This window comes from Calypte anna, chromosome 11 (assembly GCF_003957555.1).
Source record: "Calypte anna isolate BGI_N300 chromosome 11, bCalAnn1_v1.p, whole genome shotgun sequence".
Taxonomy (NCBI): domain Eukaryota; kingdom Metazoa; phylum Chordata; class Aves; order Apodiformes; family Trochilidae; genus Calypte; species Calypte anna.
This window is the reverse complement of record NC_044257.1, coordinates 19059719-19080974: the sequence shown is the minus strand read 5'-3', so window position 1 is coordinate 19080974 and position 21256 is coordinate 19059719. Positions and strand designations below refer to the sequence as shown.

The 21256-nt window shown below is 51.4% G+C and overlaps 2 protein-coding genes and 1 long non-coding RNA gene across 4 annotated transcripts in view; 1 reads left to right on the top strand and 2 right to left on the bottom strand.

Moving 5' to 3' along the window:
- Positions 1-10790, bottom strand: part of SPG7 (SPG7 matrix AAA peptidase subunit, paraplegin) — a 28251-nt gene extending 17461 nt beyond the window's left edge. Inside the window, exons 1-6 of one of the 2 annotated variants that reach the window (XM_030457534.1) lie at positions 10445-10790; positions 9870-9972; positions 9472-9561; positions 4660-4910; positions 3640-3779; positions 963-1065 (exon numbers count right to left, since the gene is read on the bottom strand). In XM_030457534.1, the coding sequence (XP_030313394.1) occupies positions 963-1065; positions 3640-3779; positions 4660-4910; positions 9472-9561; positions 9870-9972; positions 10445-10576 (819 nt within the window). In that variant the 5' untranslated portion in view covers positions 10577-10790. The remainder of the gene's footprint in view (positions 1-962; positions 1066-3639; positions 3780-4659; positions 4911-9471; positions 9562-9869; positions 9973-10444) is intronic. The other variant, XM_030457535.1, reaches the window with a different exon arrangement.
- Positions 10791-15421: 4631 nt separating this feature from the next.
- On the bottom strand, positions 15422-16292 carry LOC115598926. The gene is made up of 2 exons (XR_003988016.1): positions 16247-16292; positions 15422-15745 (listed from the first exon to the last, which is right to left on the bottom strand). It is a non-coding gene; the product is annotated as an uncharacterized LOC115598926 (long non-coding RNA).
- A 1819-nt stretch (positions 16293-18111) lies between these two features.
- ANKRD11 (ankyrin repeat domain 11) overlaps positions 18112-21256 on the top strand; it is a 141417-nt gene continuing 138272 nt past the window's right edge. The window contains exon 1 of the mRNA XM_030457533.1: positions 18112-18323. The gene's annotated coding sequence lies outside the window, so the exon portion shown is untranslated. The remainder of the gene's footprint in view (positions 18324-21256) is intronic.

The window sequence follows — 21256 nt, the reverse complement described above, 5'->3', positions numbered from 1 at the left end:
AACTCCAGGTTCTCAAATTTAACAGATACCACATTTCAGTCTCCCGGAGTGTGTGAAGCCACAGTGACAGTCAGAACAAGACTCCAGTTGAATGCTCTCCTTCTAACTGCTCATTATGTTCTACTGAAAACAGCTACCCGGAAATTTCTTTTACTTTGAGAAGTTTCCAGCTTCTCAGGCCTCAGAAACATCAGCTCATCCAAATTAAGAGTTAAAAGTGCAGGACTTGGCTGTCCCCACTTATGCAAGGACAGCATACAGTCCTCAAGGCCCTCATTACTCAACACTTCTTTACAATACTCTTCTCCTCCAAGCAGCTGCATCCCTTTGTGTAAAGAGAATCCCACAGCCAGAAGAGAACTGCAGAGGAGAGTGAGTGGGAAATCTAACAAGAGACTAAACTCACCGTATTTCACCCCCAGATCCCTGCAGTCAGTGGCAGTGCACCCCAGGCTGATTTCTACAGTTTCAGCAGCTGACCCAGGCAAGGGTGGGAGAGGGGAGGAGGGGATTTCACTGATGTTGCAAGTGAGGCATGTGGCATGAGCGGAACAGGCCAGCACATAATGAGATCCAGAATCTGAACATATTTTATAAATTGAGAACTAGTTTTGCAGAAAGCAGCAATTCCTACTTCTGGCTGTATGGGAGGCATATTGGCAGGACCCAGGGAAAAACACCATCTGCAGCTGCAACTCATTAGCAGGCTTTGAAAATCACAGAGCAAAACTGGACTGCAAATTCCCTGAGCTCAGCCCTTCCTGCCATGGGGGAAGAAAGGGCCTCAGCTTGGGCCGGTTACTGTACCATCAGGACAGGAAAAGATGCAAGATGTGTCAAGCCTGGAGAGTCCTTGGCACAAGTTACTTCTCATTCTGCATCCACTTTAGGGGAGGATTAAGCCAGCAGAAGGCAAGACTACCCACTGGCTGCAGAACAACCCCAAGATCCAGGCTACTCACAAAGGCGTTGAAGCCCCCGGCCCGTCCCGCCACCCTGATGAGGCGGAAGATGCTCCACAGCATGGACACAGCCACCAGGGTCACGATCAGGGAAATGATGTCACTGAAAGGACAAAAGCAGGACAGGGACAAATGGAACTGCTAAGCCACAGCTTGGTGAATATTACCCAATGTGAGTATTTTCAGTGTTTCTAAAGGCCCTGACACTTCGGTTACGGGTGCAGCAATTGGCAGACGTAAGAAAAAGGAATCTTTACAGAGTTTTTATATATATTTATATATATGTAAAACCAAACAGCCCAACAATTACATAACCTAAAAAGTTAAACAGAGGACACTGGCAAATACTGCTTACAGCTGTGGAAGAAATTTGACCTCACCACCCCCCTCAGAGGCATTCCTTCTTATAAAACAAACAGGACCTTCAGGCAGTCAGATCACACCCAGAGCAGAATCCGGTGGGGCTGGCAGACACATCCATGTGTCCAGCAGCACCAGGAGATTCCAACTCCCCTAATCCTGGCAGAAATCCTCCTGTGGGTCTCCTGTCAAAAGGCTCCTCTACCTACCCTGGTCAGCCCTCCCTGGTCACATCTCCAAGTCCTTTATGACAGAAGGAAGGGCCAGAGCAACCAACATCACAAATTTTCTGGACCCTTTGCAGTACCAAAGACATTGGGAAGAGATGTGGAGCAGAGATGGCAGCTCTGGGTTGGACACAGTTACAAGACAAACACAATGAGCTCTAAACAAAGGATGGAAAAAGATGGCAGGCTGGGAACTGTGGGACCCTGTTCTGCTTCACAAGCCTGTGAAACCACATGGTCTCTCCACACTTGTATCTGGTCTTTAAACCAGGAACGTGGGTTCCAGCTCTCACAGAGATGATTTACTGAAGCAAAGGGAGCAGCACGTGCTATAACACACAGAGCTCCATTTGTTTCTTCTCGGTGAGAGATCCAAGGCAACACTGGAAACTGAAAGTCACCTTCAGTTTGTCAAGTGTATTGAATTCTGAAACACATGAAGTGCCCACATCTCACAGTAAACTGAACCCGAGTGCTCTGCACCTCCCAGGTTCAGACTCCAGACTGTGACTGTGTGCTCCAGACATTTATCAAGCCTCTGGAGAGACTTCAGACTCTGTCACATCCCTTAAAAAAATAATTTGTTTTCTGGGGCAGGGGAAGCAGCTTGTGTTTGTGGCTGACTAACTGTTCAGTCTACTCTTCCTGTTACACACGTTTGAAAAAGCTGGCAAGGTCTGAATTTCAACTAAAGGTCTCATATGGCATGATTAATTAAAAATGTTTATCTTCAGATAAACCATGTATTAAAGATAGGCAAATTTTGTTCAGAGGACAAGTAACTAGACAAAATCCAGTCCAGGTATCTACTAATATACAAACAGAACATTTGTTTCACATTTGGTAAGGTGTCTGGGAGGAAGGATCTCACACACTGCCCATGCCCACACCTGCAGCAGGACAGACACTGTGCTCCAAACCCCACAAGCTACTAAAAGCAGATGATTTCCACCTTCACTCTGCATGGAGCACAAGTAATCAGGCAGATAATTCTAGTGGTGTGATGCTATCTGTTGTCAGGAATCAGGAGTTCTTAGCTAAGCAGGCAGGCTCTCTGCACTGCATCTCTGTCAGTACTGTAGAATAAGCAGCTTGGTTGAGAGCTCTGCAAACACTGGAGCCTTTCTCCAGCAGCTTCCTGAGCCAGCATTACAGCCAGCAGGGATGGAAATGGACTTGTGTGACAGCCCAGTGAGGGGGCTTCACAGCTCTGGTGTGTACTCTGGACCCCATAAATTCTGCTTTGCAAAAAAAAGAAAAAAGAAAAACCTGCCAGTCTTAGCAGCAAGACAAATAAACCACAGGAGCAAATGATCACAAAATATTATTACATTGTGTGAAAGCACAGAATAAAGCCTAGCCAGTGCTCTAGTCTTTTGACAGACCTTCCCTCTTCTCCCTCACCACAACTCACGTCAGAATTAAAAGCTCTGAGCTTTGTTTTCTTTTCAAGCAAAGGATCTTGGTTTCAGGTAACAGAAAAGGGCTGCAAGGTTAATAGAAGTACTCTTCTCACTGAGATTTTGTATGCTATCATCAAAACTGCTCTGCTCAGTATGTGGCTCACAGCTGGAGCAAGCACCAGTGCAGACTGTCCTCTGATCTACAGCTGCTGGAGAAGCAGGCCAAGCCTGGGTGTTTATTTGTACAGACCACAGGCCTTCCTCAAAGCCTTTTGCCCAGGGAAGGCTTGGAGCATTCTGCACAGACCTGGCTGTAACACCACTTCTTGGGTCAGGACTTCTACCCCACTCTGCACTTGAGTAATAGATTATAAGGCCAGAAAGTGCTCAGCTGTGCAAGAACCCACTCCAAATGACAAAAGCCTTCCTTGGACTTCCTGACACCAACCTGAAACATTTTGGTCTGCTGCATGCTGCAGTTCAAAATAAGCTGCTTGGGGTCCTTGCCTTTGAAGCAGACATGCTGCAGGTCTGCACTAATATCTCTGAAAGATGGAGTCAGCACTCCAAAACTGAGACCACTTCTTTGTTCTACATTTGTATAACAACATTTGGTTGAAAGGGACTTTTCTCTCCCAGTGTTGTCACCAATATAAGAACGACAGGAAGCACAAACTTGTTCCATACTTTCCGTAAAAGCCAGGATGTTTGTAGGAAACAGGGATTCTCTCTCTCTCATCAATATTCAGCTCGTCCTCCACAGCTCTCAGCTTCTCTTCAAATTTGTCTATGTTTGCCACCCGCATCGTGTACAAGAGGGTCACATTCTGGGGACATGAAACCAAGAGCAACATATCAGGGCAGCAATGAGCAGTAGTGCACAACATGGGAAAGTCACAGAAAAGTCAGCCTCGTGTTGTATCTTTTGGTGCTGCATCAATGGACTCATGAGCAGGTAACCAACACTGGGGCTCCAAAGGAACTCAGGAACACCTGCAGCCTTCTCAGCACCTCACAGAAGCATAAAAGTCAGGAATTAAGTCTCAGCTCCCTAGAAACAGAGATGCAGCAACTCCGTAGGCAATCTGAAGGATGGAGTTACCATTACAAACCCAGTTATAGCAATACCTTGGGCTCAGAAAAAAGCTTGTACTATAAAAGGAAAATTACATGACTGGGGAGAAGATGTCTTGTGCTCCACTCAGACTCCTTGGATCTTGATTCTCTATCTCTGTCAGGAACTAATTTCATTCAGCAATTTGCAAATGGGTCATAAGACACTGAACAAAGTGGGATATGTCCAAGAACAGCACTTTAATCTTTCAAGTCAGTCTGTAATGACTCTTAGTGGCAACTCCTGTAAGTGAGCATGTGATCAAACTCCCTTGCTCCCATTTTGGAATGATTAGGAAGGATGCTGGATGGTGTTTGACAGAACATCTGAAACTAAAACTCAAGTAGGATAAAATTTTGGAAGCAAGATCTAGTAATAAGAATTCACAGTCTTCTAGACACCTTGTCATGCATCAGACTGATCTGTTAAGAAAAAAGCTATTCAATTTTTTCAGTATTTTAGATATCCCTAAGCTTTTCTTCCAGGCCACTACTCATTATGTTTACAGTACAAAAGTCTCAGCTCCCAGGTTGATATGAGTTAACAGAAGCCCCCTCAACACTGAAACTCATCTAAGATCTTTCATCACTCACAACTTGTCCATGTGGAGTTCCTCCCGGGTGCAGATAAACTTCCACAATATCACTCTCTGGCATCACTTCAATCCTTTGGACCTCCCCCTTTGCCAGCATCTCGTTCACAAAGTAGTTCCAGGAGATGCTGGTCCCTTCTCTGTTGTCACTGACCATGAATCTGAACATCAGCACAATGAAAGTGATGATGAGGAGTGCCCGTAAGCGTTCCAGATGCATCTGGTTTTCCTTTTTCCTGCGCTTCTCCTCCTCTGTAGAACAAAACAAAACAAAAAAACAACAGAGTTCAGAGAGGAAAAAAAAGATATGAGCTGAGCTTTTTGACCCAAAGAAAGACAATCACATGACAAAGATTAACACAATGGTGCCTTTTGGGCTTTTGTTGCATGTTTGGTCTCTCCTGCAGGACTAGACCCAGAAGCAGACTTAACCTGCACTGCACAGGCAACTTTCTGGCTTGGCTCACAAAGGAGTTGGTGTGACTTGCCTGAGGTTACCCAAGTGAGACTGTTTTTTTGTACTGCATGACCTTTCTGGCTTCTAGACTGTCAGGACCACAGGGCCTCAGCTGCACATGTGAAACAGCTTCTGGTTGAAAGCCTGGTTAGGAAAACACAAGCACTCAGATGGAAACAGCTGTCTGAAAGGAGGCAAATTATGCATCCTGCTAGGCTGCAATGAGCCTGCCTGCATCACGTTGCTGCAGCTACATTCAGCTGCTCCCCAATGCCCCCAGAGCCACGTGGTGAGGCATTGTGGACACAGAACAGAGAGAAAAGGATGGAGGATCATGTCTTTAATTGTGAGAAGTGGAACTGAAGCCTCAGCGAGCCAAAGAGAACCCCTCACCTCCAGCTCTTATTGACTGTGTGAAAACAGACTGTGATCTCAGGCAGATTTTGAAGAGCTCTGGTCAGTGTTTCCTGTTTTAAGGCAGTCTGATCCTCACCTGGCAAATTGCAGATATTCAGAAGCCACTAGAACCATTACAGTCCCACCAAAGGTCATTCCCTGCTAAAATACAGAATCTTTCACTTGCCTCACATGGCTATTGGCCAAGTAACACCATCCCACCCTTGCTGGTAAAAATCATACTCAGGATTTACTATAGCCCACTTCTGCACAGCATGCTGCTACACTGCCCAGTCCCCAGTGGGTAAAACCAGTTGTAGTGCCTCTGGTAAATCAGCAGTGAACAGCACAACACTTTAAGAGATAACTGTCTCCTGGGGAGCTCCTGATCATCACGAGACCAACAACCCTTCTGCTGCCTCAGAAAACACCTGCACTTGCAGGAACTCTGAAGCAGCACAGGAGGCAGGATCAGCAGCTCACCCCTGGACATCCACCATGGGCAAATCCACCCACCTCCACAAAATGACCCAGATTCTCTCCACAATGCTTCACCACCAACCTCATGTTTAGAAAGCTTTTGGTAACTTCTCCACACGAGGGATCTGTATCAGAGGGATTCCCACACGGGATGTGCCTGCCCCTGCCTGTCACATGCTGATGTGATGACGTGAGGAGAAGGGATAGATGGCTTCAACTCTTTGCCACCACACCTTTTTCTCAGACTCTAAACACATTTTTGCATTGTGTAGGCAAATTTAAAATCCTGTGGTCTGCAAAGGACTGCCACAGCACAATTCAATGTCAGCTGCTCACTGGTGTCTGAGCTGTGAAGATGACAACAAATATCTCCTCCTCTTCCCAGTGATGCGTGGATGTTCTTGATATATAATTTAGCACTTGTTCTTGATCTGCAATTTCACATTGCCAGCAGCACAGCATACATAAATACTATTCTACACCCAGAAATAAATTAATTCTGCACCACTGGCCTGCCAGTGCATCTGCCTGCTGCAGCCCAGATTCGATTTATTTGCAAATTCCTAATGAATCCCTGACACCAGCATTTATCACGAGGCACCAATTAGACCCTACACACACTGCAACAAAACCAAGGGACAAACATATGACCCAGTGGCATGCTAAAAAAAGTACTCTGTCCTTCAGACAGGCAGCATCATTTTTCACTCGTTTCCTAGCTCTGCTCCACGTTTAACAGGAAGGGCTTGTTCCTAAATAGAAACAATGCAGCTCTGCAGATAAGGTGGCAATTTCACAAGAGTGACAAGCTCAGACACTGTGTCCAGCCCAGCCACTTTGTTCTTCGATGCCATCTCCTCACTCCTCTGTTATCTGCTAGATCCAGCTTTATTAGAACAAAGCAATTCATCACCAAGCTGCAGGGTGACATCCACTAGAGTATTATTAAAGCAAATCAAAATATGGTACTCACACAGTGCTTAGTTTGAGCATTATACTGAAAAGATGAACAAGTTCTTTAAAAAAAAAATAGCTACAGAGAAAAGGAGCAACTCCAGCATGAGCACTGACAGGAAGGCAGATTCCTTGGAGATGCCAGAGGCAACCTCTGCTGATGCACTTTTCTGTACTGAATTTCAGCCAAAGTGAGGGTGCATGGATGATCTAAAGTCCACAATGGGGCTACCAGCACAAAAAGACCATGGCAAGGTAAGAGCTGGCCACTGGATACGTTGATGCAAACAACTTCTCCAGCTTCTAGGAATTTGATTTGCTTAGGACCTTTAATCTACAGCTGAAAAATGTCAGGAATTAAACGTTTCTAGGAAGCTAGAAGGCAGCACAAAGCTTTTCTCTACTCTGCTTTTAATTAAGGACAAAATCAACCTATTTCTAAGCCTATGTAAAGCATGACTATCTTTACAGTACCACATTCATACTGCACCAGAAACTGCCCCACAATATTCAGTAAATGAGAACCAGTAACTGGATGTGGCACTTGCAGGCAACAGCTTTGGGAATACTTCCAGCTTTCCACTCTCAAAAAGCTTCCATGATTTGCCATTAACCCCAAATTTGAACTCTCTGATTAAAATCTTGCAAGGGCTGCAGTGACAGTTTGAAGAGTTCTTTTTGATAATTACTGCAGAGACAAGTATTCCCCTGGAGATTCCACCTCCCAAAGCCAAGCTATCCATTAATCACAGGAGAAATGAGGCCACAGAACACAGCATGTTACTGTTTACCAACTTTAACAGCTCCCACACTTCTTCCAGGGGCTCTTCTCAGTCACCCTGGGAGTTCCAGCATGCACCAAGGGCCCCAACAATGAAGCTCTGACTTCCTTTAAAGAGGAAACCTCTCTTGCATCCCACTGAAGACTTCATCCCAGTTAAATGGCTCAAATGCCACCTCTCTTGCCTTCAAGGGACTGCAGTGACAGTAGTCAGGCTGAAAATCAGCAGCAGCTGACTGCTTTCACTTCAAAACTCAGTTAAGCCAAAAGGATTCTACCACTGTGTTTAAACACAACAAAGGAAAAGCCAAGTGATTACATTATGTGATGACAGCTAAGTGAAAGTTTATCCTATTGTTTATGACATCACACAACAACGTGTGACCTAAACATGGTGCCAGGAGCCTACCAGCTCACAGCACAGAAGTCTGGAGCCACCATCTTAAGGTTTATCCCTCACTCCAAGGCCTAGGAAACAAACAGCAGAGCAGACATCCACAGAAACTCTCTGGAGACATCACCAGCCCCTGCAAGCATCACCCAGTGTCACAGCATGAAGAAAACCATCAGTTCTGTTATGTTTCTGCAAGGATGGAAGACTGAGACATTCAGCTGGGCCACTCCTGCTGCCCCAGCAGGCCTGTAGCCAGAGGACATGCCACCAGCTCTGGGACTTCACAGCTCCAAACCCACACCAGAGTCTGCAAACATGGCTCACCCACAGCCCAGGAAAGCTCTGCAGCCACTTCAGCTCTTGGGAGGCACCAACTCAAACAAAGCAGAGCATTTTCTCTACAGAAGAGTCAAGTTACACTTTGGAAATAGAAAGCAGCTGTTGTCAATCTACAAAGAGCAGAAAGTTGACAACAATACCAAGAGTTGGAGGGACACCCACAAATCCCCTATCTGAAAAATGTCTGGTGAAAACCTACTGTTAGTAGATAAGAGAGCCTCCCACAAGGAGCAGAGCACTGCCTGGCAGAAGTTACACAAGGTTTTTGTCTAGTACACCAAAGTGTACTAAATCCCCTTCCTGCACCTCCACTCTTCATTAGCATCATTAAATTCCTCACCTCCTCAAGTTTAAGGTATAGAGAGGGAACTCCTCCACTTCCCAACAGAATCTGGCACACCACACAGATCCCTAGGCTCCAGAATACATTTACTGAGATAAAACTCATTTTCAAGAAGTTGTGTGCAGCAGGATGCCTGGGGCTTAGGCAATCCAAGAAGTACAAAAACCAGTATCTAGGAAGATGGATTAAAAACCCCCAAACAATTCTGATCAAGTACCATTAGTAACACAGCTAAGAAATCTTTAAGGAATCTACTTTTAACTCTGAGCTCTGTACACATCCACAGTGAAGGCAAATGAAAGATAAGAAAACCCCCAGAATGCAGCTTAAAGAACTGAATTTAGTTCATATAAGTCACAACGCCCCAGAACAAAACCTCCAAACCTCAGTTAATACCTCTGTTCCATCTTGTAAAGCTACACACTGAACTGAACTGCAATGAAGTTACTTGCACAGGAGGCAAAATAACACAGAAACAAGAAGCTGTTTCATGATTTGCCTTAAATCCTTGTATCCTATCATCTGAGGCAAAACATCGTGAAAGGCTGAGCTACAGGTCCAAGTTTACAGCACCCAGAGACAGAAGCAGAGGTGGCTCTTCCATGGTGTCCACTTAGACCCCTCACACAGAGAGGTCTTTTTGAGAGTATCTATTTGGCCCATACATACCTTCATCCTCCTGGGGAGATTTCTTTTTGAATCCTCCATTCTTCTGGTTACTCCTCTGAGAGCTTGAAGTAGTAAACCAGTAAGTGCTACCTGCAGGCAAGCAGGGGTGAGTAGTTACTACCAAGAGACAGTGAGAGAGGGGGCTGAGAATGGTAGAAATACACAGGAGCTCCAGATGGAGAGCAAACAAAGCTCCACATCCACCCAAACACATGGATTCTTTCCTGTGCCAAGGAAACAGGGCAGGGAGGGACAGTTTCCTCCATTTTCCTTATATAATATATGTTTTCTTATAATAAAATAAATACCATGGGGTTTTGTTAAGAGATTTATTTTAATGGAGCAAAGAAAATAATCCTACCCCTTCAACCTCCTGTACACTGCTCTTCAGGACTCACCTAAGAGATTCCAAAGCCTGACTGGATCTCCAGTGATGTGCTGCTTCACCAGGACTGCACTGAGGGCTTGGCGTAGGGGGAAAAGCCTTTGTGACTGAAGGCTCTGAGGAAGAAGGATACAAAATAAACCCAAACTGATGTAAAAGTACAGTGACTGCTTAACCTTTGTGTGTGCTGCAAAACAAAGATTTCTAACCATGGAAACACCGTGTCAGCTGCAGGGCTTGCAGCTCTGAGACCTGAATATTACCCTGGGCTTGTCATGTAGCTATAATGCTTATAACCCAGCTTAAACAAAACCTACATTTATTTTTTTTTTTTTTAAACAAATAGAAACATTTACTCAAAACACCTGAAAAACCTTTCCCCTCCTGTATTCCTGCACCATTTTAAGGCAAGCCCTGTCACGAAGCAAGGTTCCAGCCAACGCCCGGGGAAGGCCGCTGCGGAGGGCAGGCGAGGGGCTCGGCTCGGTGGCGGCCCCGGGGTGTCACAGGACACCGCCAGGACCTCCCGGACCGGTGGGACCGGCACCCACCCCCTCCAGGAGGCGATGTCCCGCTCCGCCCCGTTACCTGCAGGCCGCGCTCCGCGGCGAGGGGACCGCAAGCGGGCAGCGGGAGAGCCCGGGCCCAGGCCGGGGCGGGCGGCGGGGGAGGCCACCGCCTGCAGCGTCCCCGGAACAGCAGCAACCGCAGCAGCGCCATGACCCGCCTGGAGGCTTCCGAGGGGCGGCGGCAGCTACCGAGAGCCCAGGGGCCGCCGAGGGGAGGCCGGGGACAGCGGGTGGGAGCCGCGCCGGCAGCCGGGGGCCTCAGCGGGGACGGAAGCGGCCGGTGAGGAGCGGGCGGCCATCTTGGAAAGGGGCCGGTGGCTCTGCCAAGCCTCAAGATGGCGGCCGTGCCCCATTGGCCACGCCCCCTTCGCGCGCGGGCTGCCGGGGCGGTTCCCATGGTAACGGGGCATCCCGGCCCGGCCCGGCCCGGCCCGGCCCAGCCGAACCTCAGCCTGGGCACGGCACAGCTCGGAGCCCCGCAGCCCGGGCTCGACCGCCCTGAGCCCGCCATCATGCAGCCGTTCCTCGCCTCTGCCTTGGCCTGGACCCTGCGGCCTGTCCTGCCGTGCCCCGCGTCACAAAACCCCCGGCTGAGCCTCTCGGAGCAGACCGGTTCCTGCGTCCCAGTCAGGCCCTTGCAACCAGGTCCTCCGGGCCTCCCCAAGAAGTTTAGGTGGGAGGAGAACAAATCACCTGGGAGGAGCAAGCAGGTTCCTGCAGGCACCGGGGTGAGGCAGTGGCCATCACGGTGAGGGAGGCTGGCAGGGAGAGCTGGCACCAGGGGTGCAGAATCTGCTGGTGTGAGGGCACAACAAGCCCTGCCACGGGGGTTTTATCACTCTTAATGTCACGGACCACCTCAGTGTAATGTCTGGGAAAAGAAGGAACAACCCCTGGAGCTCTAGATTCAACAGAGGAAAGAGACCAGTTCCCTCACTTTGCAGCTGCTGCTGAGGAATCTCCCCTTCTGATAGCTCCAGGTAGGAAGTGGTTATAGCAGACAGTGTTCAGGATCTGCAGCTGAGTGTGACGGATTAACGAGGATGCCCAGAAGGAAAATGAGTGAGCAAATACACACACATTTGTATGTTTGCTCTTTGTCAGGCAGATAAGGTGGCTCCTGTGATCTCTCTTCCATGGAAAAATGTGTTTGAGAACTCGGTAACCAAGCACCACACAACCAGCAGTTAAAATGGTTCTGTTGGTTCTGGTGTGTGGCTCTAGCAGTGTTGGACACTCCTGCCCCTGGCATTACACCAGAATGTGTCAAGGTTACGAGTCCTGTTAAGTTCTCAGTGTACAGATATCGTAAAGGTCATTGTATTTTAAGTCACTGATCCTAAATCTTGTGTAATCACTTCTTATTTTGCACTTGTTGTGCACAGCAGAGTGAGTGAGCTCCACGTCCTCTGCTGAGTGTATTTCTTTGGTCCAGAAGCTTCCTCTACTGTAGTAACATTCTGTTTGCTAGGCCTGCAGGTCTGATTCCTCCTGCCTGCTGCCTTTGGTATGCCTTCAAGATGCCATTTTTCTTTCTCCTCTCCTGGCTTGCTGACCAGGATGATTTCTGCAGATTTTTCTGCCTCCCTCAGATGGCTCCAGGGCACCTGTTGGGTATCATCAGTGTTGTTAGTTCTCCTAACTTACCTGTCTTAAATTATCTTAGGCATTTTTGAGAAGGAGTTTGCAGGGTTACATAGAATAATAATAAATAATTATCTCCCTTCACAGCAGGTCTGAATTAGCATCCTCTTTCTAGAAGTGTCTCTTAGGATGTTAATTGTCATCTGCCCCCTGGGATGTGTCTGACTAAACCTTCTACCAGCAAGGTCTATTAGCATGTGAACGTCCTCCTCACTCCTGGAAGTCTCTTTGTGTTGCTGGTCTAATCATCAAACAACTTAATTTACAGACACAAAATTAAGGTGGTTGCAATTAATCCCTCCTGGCTGGTCAGAGCTTGCAGTGCCGTGGTGGGGAGGTGACAGACAGCTGTGGAGACACCAGCACCTCCTTCAGCCACACCTGCCACCCCTGGCTGGTGTTCCTCCCCTCTGCTGGCCACCTGGGCTCCTCTCCTGCAGGCTGGCTGTAAGGACAGGGCCAGCAGCAGGAGGAATCTGTCCCCTCTCCTGGCCACACACATCCCTTCCACTGCTTCACTCGGGGCATGTCCCACCTCCCTGACACCCCTGCTGTGATCAGACCTGTTGCTAATTAAGCCTGATCTCTATTTAAAAAGTTGCATCATTTGAATAGAATTACAGCCCTGCTAGCAGCAGAGCAGTGGGGTTTGCTTAGGTGGGATCTGAGAGGCAGCCAGAGGGGTTTTGTTCCTCCTGCTTTATGCTCTGCTCCAGCTTTGGGGCAGACAAACACCGTGTGAGGATGGGGGGTGAGGGAGGTGGAACAGGTCCACTCCCTGGCACAGGTGGCTCCCCAGCTGAGTTTGTGTGGTCCCTCTGACCACAACATGCAGCACGTCAGGTCTGTAGGGCTCTCCCTGTGACATTCCCAGCCTGGAGCTGAGGCCTTGATGTGACAAACCCGTCCTGAGCCGGGGGGGTTACTGACAGAGCCCCCGAGGTGCTGGGGCTGACACAATTCCTGCTCCCCACACTGTGCCTCAAAGGCGACCAGATGATGAAGCCCCAGGAAGGAGAAGGCTGGGGGTGCATGTTGCTGCCAACACAAAATGATGCCAGAAGGGAGAGTGGAGAGGTTTTGCCCTGGGAGCAGCCAGAACCACCAGGGCTGCTCTGCGGCCCCGGGGGCGGCTGGGGCTGCGTGCGTAGGTGGAAGCGAGTGCTGTCCCCTCTGTGTGTGCACGAGAGGTCACCTTGGGAGAGGTGGCTTCAGTCACTGCCCTTGGACTGGCAATATGCTGCTCTGGGAGTAAGCCAGTGTTCTGAGGACAGATATAACCTGATCCAGGCTTGGCCTTGCTGGGATGTGCTCCAGCCATGACATCACTCAGTAATGCCACGTGTATTTACTACTGAGGAAAGGTGCTGGATTGGAGTCTGAAATCCCTGGTTTATCTCCTGAGCAGGTCAGGAACAGGAAACAGCATTAGCAGCCCCATCCCTGTATTTTTTCAGGCCAAGAGAAATCAGTTTCCACAGCCAGCACAGCTCTGCTACATCTGAGAACTCACACCTTCTACTTCCATGCTCCCTGTAAGACAGCCTCTTATCTTACCCCTTCTCTTGCCCCCTGAATCTCAGGCAGCTCCTTGCAGGATGCCACCAGCAGTCCCCACAGCTTCACTCTGACTCATTCCAGCACAGCACTTTGCAATCCCAGTTGGATGGATACCTGGAATCAGGTGGCAGCTGCTCCATCCGCAGACTTTGATAGTGAATCAAATGATTAAATAAATGTAGAGCTGAAGCTCTGGGGAAGAAGATAAATTCAGGATTTGATTTAAAAGGTGACAAATTGCTCTGTTACCCACCCAGCAGCACAGGCCTGGCCTCTTGGGTGGCAGGACAAAACCCCACAGCTCGGTGCTAGCTCAGGGGTTGCCGAGCGTTCTGGCAACCTTCAGCAGCATGAATCTGTCACCTGCCAGATGGGGTTTTTTTAGACAACTTCTCTGCAGATGACAAGTCAAGGTCAGGGGATAGATGCTGCCCTTCAGCATATCAAGGCCAAGTATCCTGGAAAGCCCCAGGCTCAGGAGCAAAGGACGTGCTTGAAAACCCCCACACACATCTGTCCCTCAAGCAGAGTGAAAGCTCCTCTCCAGGAAAAGATCAGACAGCCTCTGTGTGAGCCAGTCCAAAACCATCACACCTATTCCTCCAGGAACAGCTTGGGATCACTGTGAGTTCCAGTGCTCTCTCCTGCCTTGCTCCTCAGCACACAGAACAGAGTGTGGCACTCAGACTGCTCCCTCCTGGGCACGGGGGGCTCCCCAGCCCCACGCGAGGCAGGACTGGGACACGGAGCTGGGGTGCAAACTACTGAGTCACCTCTAAAGCCCAGAGAGCTGAAATTTCAAGCAGGCAGGTGACAGATGGCTCCAGGCAGGGGATCACAGGGAATCAGCCACACAGCAGCAGCCACCGAACCGTCTGCCACTCACGGCTTCAAAATCAGCAGAAAAGCCAAGTGGAGGTGGCTGAGGAGCAGTGCTCTGGCAGAGTGACAGGGGCACCTCTCAGCTTAGCTCACAGAGGTAGGACGGGAGGAGGGGAATCACTTGTTTGTGACTCAGAGGCCACGGATGAGCAGATTTTTCCATGGGAACGTGCTTCCCGGAGAGCTGCTGGAGCTCAGGAGAAGCCCAGGAATCCATCTGTGTGCAGGAGGTGGCTGAAGTCATCTCCAAACCCCGCAGGCTGGAGGAGGTCAGGCAGCTCCGAGTGAGCAACTGTCACTCCACACCCCTGGGATCCATCAGCAGGCCAGAAACCTAAAGCCTGTCATTAGGGAATCATACAAACAGTAATTAGAGCAGGACTGTCACGAGTTTCACGCCTGGAACGCCAGGATGAGGCATTTACCCCAGCAGAGAGGAGCTCCTGCCCTTGGAAAACATCCTCCTCTGGGCAGGCAGGAGGCCTGAACCTCCCCCAGGCTCGCTGTTCCTGCAGACAGAGGTGCTGCAGGGAGCTTGATTAATACAGACCTGGTGTTCCCCAAGAGCAGCTCAGAGCTTTGGAGGGGTTCCAAAAAATACCACTGGCAGCACAGGCCAAGGGCACAGGAGCTAAATTAGGGAGCTCAAACAGCTCCTGCTCAGCTGGCTCTGCCTGTCCCAGCCCCAGTGAGGGGTCCTGGTGCCTCCCTGGGCATTCAGCTGTTGCAGGAAGGAGGTGACCCTGCAGAAGGCTGGGACTGGTACCAGTGAGCTGTGGCACTGGTTTGGCTGTGCTGTGGGCAACCACCTCACTGCAAAGCAAAGCTCAGCCTTCCTTCCTGGCATCTCTGGCAGAAGGGTTCGTTTTAGATTGGAATTGTCCTTTAAAAAAACTCCAAACCAAACAAGGATGGCTCAAATGTCATTTTATTTCAGAAAAATGAGATTGTGGGCAAAGTTCAGGAGGTTTCTGCTGCACTACCAAGGCCATCAGCCACACTCCTTCCTGGCTCTCCCAGCAGCTGCCTTGTTTGCCCAAACTCCCTCTCTTCAAAACGTTAATAGATGACATTCAGTAAAACATGAGCCAAGCTTAAAGTAAAGGTTCTTCTAATTAAAGTTCTCCTGGAGTTCTGGTCTCTGGGTCTCTGTCATGTTAGCACCTGACTGGTCAGGCAGGATCTCCCCCGATCTGTGATGCTCACAGGCATGAACCACACATTGTCCAACATCCTAAAAACCAAATCCCCATTTTTCCATCCTGAGAGGAGCTGAGCCAGCAGAGCTGCACCCCCAGGAGAGCAGAGCAGGAGGTCCTGCCCTTATGGTGACATCAGAGAGCAAGGACCCCGGGGTCGTGGAGCTCCTTCTGTCCTTTTAGTTTGCAGTCACAGACAGAAATAGTCCTGAAAGCACATTCCCCAAGTGGCCTGATTTCCTCTACACTCGTGCAATGCTCTCTTTCTTCCTCAGCACCAGAATATTTGTCTTATTTTAGGATTTGAGGGCTCAGAACCTTTAGTGAAAGATAAAGGTCCTCAACTCTAACCTAGAGTTTTGTGCTTTTTCTTTTTTCCTCCCCTAAAGTATTACAGTGAGGTTACAGAGAGCAAACCCCCAGCCCAGGTAACAACCCCAAGCAGGTCACACACCCTCACCCAGAGAAAACAGCAGAGCAGCCCCCAGGGGAAGTCACTCCCCCCAGGCTCCTGCTCTGCACCTTTCCCCAGGTACCTTCCAGGTCCCTCTCTGACACAGGTGGGCAGCCCAGGCTTTGGTGTTCAAAGAGAAAAGGTCAGGATGAGACAGAGAGGATTTAAGTCCCTCCCCAAAGCCCTGGATCTCTGACCTGGGTGACATTCAAGGAAGCAGTCACAGCAGCTATATTTAGGAAATGAAAAACCACATTTCCCTCTCCTCTGTTTGCTCAGAGGCACCCGAGAGGCAAACACTCACTGGCAGTGTTTTTGGAGAGGTTTAATGAAAGGAAGGACAAAAAAAACCCAACAAAAACCCACCCAAGAACCTTCCCTCTGCCTGTTTGGCAGGGCTTATGGAGGAGGAAGATGAGGAGATAAAAGACTAAGCCTAAGTAGAAGACAGGACCAGCTTGACAGGCTCAGAATAAACCTCCCTCAAGCTGTTACTTAACAGTGAGGTTGGACACGTGTTCCTCAGCCCAGCAGAGATGGGGCTGCTCAGCTCAGCACAACCCTCAGGCTGCCCAACGTGGGGCTGCAGATGCCAGAAGAGCAGTGGCAGTGCTGGGGAGCAACCAAACCCTCACAGTCCCACTGCTGGTTGTGTGCTCAGTGCTGCCTGGGGGCTCCCTGCAGCCCAAGCAGGGCATGGAATGAGCAGAGAAGAGCTGGGTGGGAGCAGCAGGAGCCAGGGGGACGTCAGGAGCCCCCTGAGCTGGGGAGCAGCAATGCCAGAGCAGGGAGGTGTTGGGATGGAGGGAGCTGGGGATCACCTGGTGGGGGGTGTGAGGGGTCCCTGAGCCCCCCCAGCCTGAGCCCACACGTCCCAAACTGGGAGAGCACTCCCTGGGCTGCCCTGGGGAAGGGGTGACTGGTTTGATTGGATGGGAAGGACCCAGAGGATGCAGCCCCACAGCAGCTGCTCCAGCCCGGTCCCAGCTCCTGCCCGGTGCCCTCTGCCAAACCCTGAGCACCCGGAGCTGTTCCTGGGAATGTCATTAGGGAATTCAGCCCCAGCCCGCGGTGTCCGTGCCCACGCAGCACGGGGCTCAGACACCGACCTGGTGCCCGAGTCTCCCGGTAACGGGGCACTCGCTGTCCCCCCCACACCGACCCTGTCCTCCAGCTGGGAGCCAGCACCCAGCGTGCGCCCAGCACCCACCCCGGCCCCTGCCCCCGCTGTTGATTCCCGAGCCGTCGGTGCGCAGCGCAAACGGCCGAGCCACCGGTCCCCGGCTCCCGGCCCCCGTTAGAACCGGGGAAGCCCGTTCGCCATGGCTGGAGGCCCGGCGGGTGACACCCCTCGGGCGGGGGGTTGGAACACCTGGCGGGAAGGCTGCCGGGAGCGGCGGAGAAGGCCCCACCGGGGAGGGGAAGCACGGCCCGGGCTGCCGGGAGGGGGGGAACACGGGAACCTCCGCTCGGCCCCGGGGAAGGCAACGGGGGGAGCAGGGCGGGGCTCAGGCTGGCACAGGTGGTGGCAGAGCGGCGGGTCCGGTGGGCAGAGCAGCGCCCGCAAAGCCCCGCAGAGCCCCGCACGTACCGGGAGGAACCGGGCAGGGACGGGAGGAGCGGCGGAGCCAACCTCCCCAGGCCCCACCCCGGAAACGCGGCCCTGCTACCGACTTCCGGCGCTTCCACCAATCAGCAACCGCGCCGGGACGTCACGCCGACCAATGGCGGCCGCGCTTCGCTTGGCCCCGCCCCCGCACTCCCATCATGCTCCAAACCCGGGGGGGGGGGTGAAACGCGGCGCGCGCCCCGCCCCCCTCCTCCCTCGCCCCGCGCGCCGCGCTGACGTCATCAGCGCCTCCGTCCCCGAGCGTTCCGCCAATGGGGCGAGGCGACGCGGCGGGCCAATCAGCGCGGGCGTCTCATCGTCGGTCGGTGGGTCGGGCGGCAGCGCCGGAGCCGAGGCCGAGGCGGAGCGGCGGGGCCATGGAGCGCGCGGCCGGGAGGCGCCGGCACTGCCCGCGCGCCCGCCGCTAGCCACCGGTAGCCCTCCGGTAGCCCAGCACAGCACCTCCGCGTCCTCTATGCGAGGGCCAGCGGGAGCCGCAGGCCTCGCTTCCCCGCGAGGCTGCACTCGGCCCGCTGAGCCCGGAGAGACGGTAAGGGGCGGCGGGAGCGGGGGGGGGGGGAGGAGGAGGAGGCAGCGGGGGCGGCTCGGGGAGGGGGAGCGGCGGTTGTGTGTGGGGGGGAAAGCGTTGTACCGGGGCTGGAGGAGGGGGAGGTTGTACCGTTGGGGGGGTGGGGAGGGGCACCGGGGCCGGGGAGGGGGCAGCGCCCGGTTGGATCGGGAGAGAAAGCGTCGTACCGAGGGCTGGAGGAGGATGTACGGCTTGGGGGGACCGGGACCGCGGGAGGGGCGGGCAGCGGGGAGGACGGGTTTAGGGGAGAAAGCGCAGTACCGGAGGGTTGGAAGAGGGTGTGAGGGTTGGGGGGGGGGGGAGAGAAGAGGAGGAGGCACCGGGACCGGGGGGGTGCGGGGGGCAGCGCGGGTCGTGCGGAGGGACAAAGCGGCGTAGCGAGGGCTCCGAGGGATTGCCCGGGACTGGGGGGGACAAGGGGGCTGCCCGGGAACAGAGAGGGCTGTGGGGGGAAGGGGAGAGGGTCAGCGGGGGGGGAGCTGGGGGGCTGGTCAGGATTTCGGGGTGCAGAGGCTGCTGGGGAACATGACGCTCATGAGGTTCAGAGGGGAGGCTGCAGCCTGGGTTCCCTTTAATCCACCTTGTTTGGGGTGGGTTTTATTTGGGGGGGCACGGTAGCATGCGGGGGGGGGGGATGGTGGGAGCAGGCATTTTGGGGTGAGCGCTGTGCTGGGAAAGAACAATACCAAAAGTTGTCTGAAATGGTAATTTCCGTTTCCCATTTCATCATCCCTGGTAGGCGTCAGCCCTGCGTGTGTGTGCGCAGAGGATGGAGCTGAACCCAGCCAGCCGGGCTGAGCCCACGGCCTTCAGTCCTTTATTTTCTAGATTAATCTTTAAATTGCTCGGCCTTTTGGCCTTTTATTTTTTAATACATTTTTTTCTCTCTCCGGAGAAGCCTTTGTGTGCCGAGGAGGGGCTGCTCACCGCCTTTGCCCCTTTAGCAAAGGAGTGGGGTGGGAAACCCAACAACAAAAAAACCACCCCAGACCTTCCCCCCCTGTAATTCCCAACCCAAACCAGCTGCAGCCCAGAATGAACCTCCCCCAGGCCGGCAGATTGATTGCATGGTCAGAAAGGCAAATCGCTGCTCTCCCCCCACCCCTGGCCTCGAAAGGATGAGCTGAGCCCTGGGTGCCCTCTGCCCTTTCCCAGAGCCAGCAGCTGTCCTGCCAGCGGATGGAAAATCAGCCTCTTCATTGAGGCACAAGAGTCGGTGTGTTTACGGGTTGGCTTCTACTCTGAGCTCCGGAGATCTGTTTTGATATCCAGTTGCAGGAAAGGGTTCCTCCCCCCCTCCTGGTTTTGTACACAAAGTACTCTCTTACCACTGGGGACATGGCCCTATAGGCAGAGAACAAATTCCAGGCAGCTCTTGAAGCAAAATTCCCTCCTGAGATGGCTTCTGAAATTGGGTATAGATCATGGGGTTTTTGGTTTGTTTTTTTTTTTCCCTGTGTAGGCAAAGATATTTAGCTGAGAATGTCTGGAGAATGGAGTGCCCTGTAGTGGCTGTGTGCTTCCTTGAGATGCTGAGTTTTGTGTCAATGTAAGGAACATGGAGTTAAGAGGGCTTTTCCTTTTTTTTTCTGGTTTCTTCATAAAATGGAACATTTTTATATAATCGCTCCAATTATTCCCTTTTTTTTTCTGAGGGGAGGGGGAAAGAAAACCCCAAACCCCACTCCATGGAGTCACAGAGAGAGAAAAGGAGATTAACTCTCTCATGTTTTCAGCTGGCTTTGATACATTCTTTTGTGTGTGCTCTACCAGGAACTAAATATTTGACTCGATTAACTTAAAAAGAAAGCTGGCAGTTTTACAGAATGGGTTTCCTGGCAGATCAGAGGTGTTGGAGAACTTCTGAGTGGTTGTGGTGCTGTCTGGTAGAAAGGCTTCAAAACACTCTGTGGAGTGAGACCCACGCTGGCTTCTCTCTCTTGTTGGGGAAGCTCTCGGGCACCTCATCTTGTTCAGGCACCTCGTGGTGTTCTCCCTGCCTCGGAGGTCACTCTCCTTTCCCAGGGAAGCTCTCTGAGAACAGAGGATCCTGCTCTGTGGGGTGGTCTGTGCCTGCCAGGGCTCTGGTGGAGCTGCTCCTGAAGCACAGCTCCCTCCCTGCTTTTCATCTTGTGTCCCCAAATCAGAGCCCTGTCTGTGCAGCCCTGTCCCTCCTGACACTTGCTCTTGCTGAGGTGTGTCTGGGGTTTGTGGAGCTCAGCTTTTTTTTTTTTTTTTTAATTTGATGCAGAGATGCTCTGGATCTCTTTGCTCCTAGGAGAACTTGCCAGTCCTACAGGAGCTGGTGCAGGAAGCTATAAAACTTGCCAGGGCACATCTTGTCTGGGTCCTCCCTGCAGAAGGGCGGTCTGGGCTTCAGCAGGGTTTGCTGTGAACCTGTCTGATGAGTCGAGCTGGGGCTTGCATCACCCCCAGCCTTGTCTGAGTGAGTGGCAAGGCTTTGGTTTGCAAAACTCAGAGCAGGCTGAGCTGCCCTGCAGTGAACAACACCTTGGAGTTTGGAGCCCTTCAATTTCTGCCCTTTGACTTGATCAGTTCCCAACTATCCTTTTTTTTTTTTTTTCTTTTTTTTTCCTTATTTCTGTTCTAAATCTTGATTACTAGTCATGTAAGCATTAATGCCTTTGGCAGGCTGGGAACTGGAGGGGTTACATTCAGCATTTCACAAGTGGTTTTATCCTTCCTTCAGTTCTGCTTTTAAAAATATACTCTTGTCCATATCTCCATTTCATAAAAATGTGGCTCAGGGTGAAATGATTTTATTTTTTTATGTGCTGCTTCTTGTTTTTATGATGTTGTAATAAGCATTTTCTGAAACTTAAACATATTGTCCAGTATGAATGTTGGTTTTGGATGGGGGGAGACTACTCAAA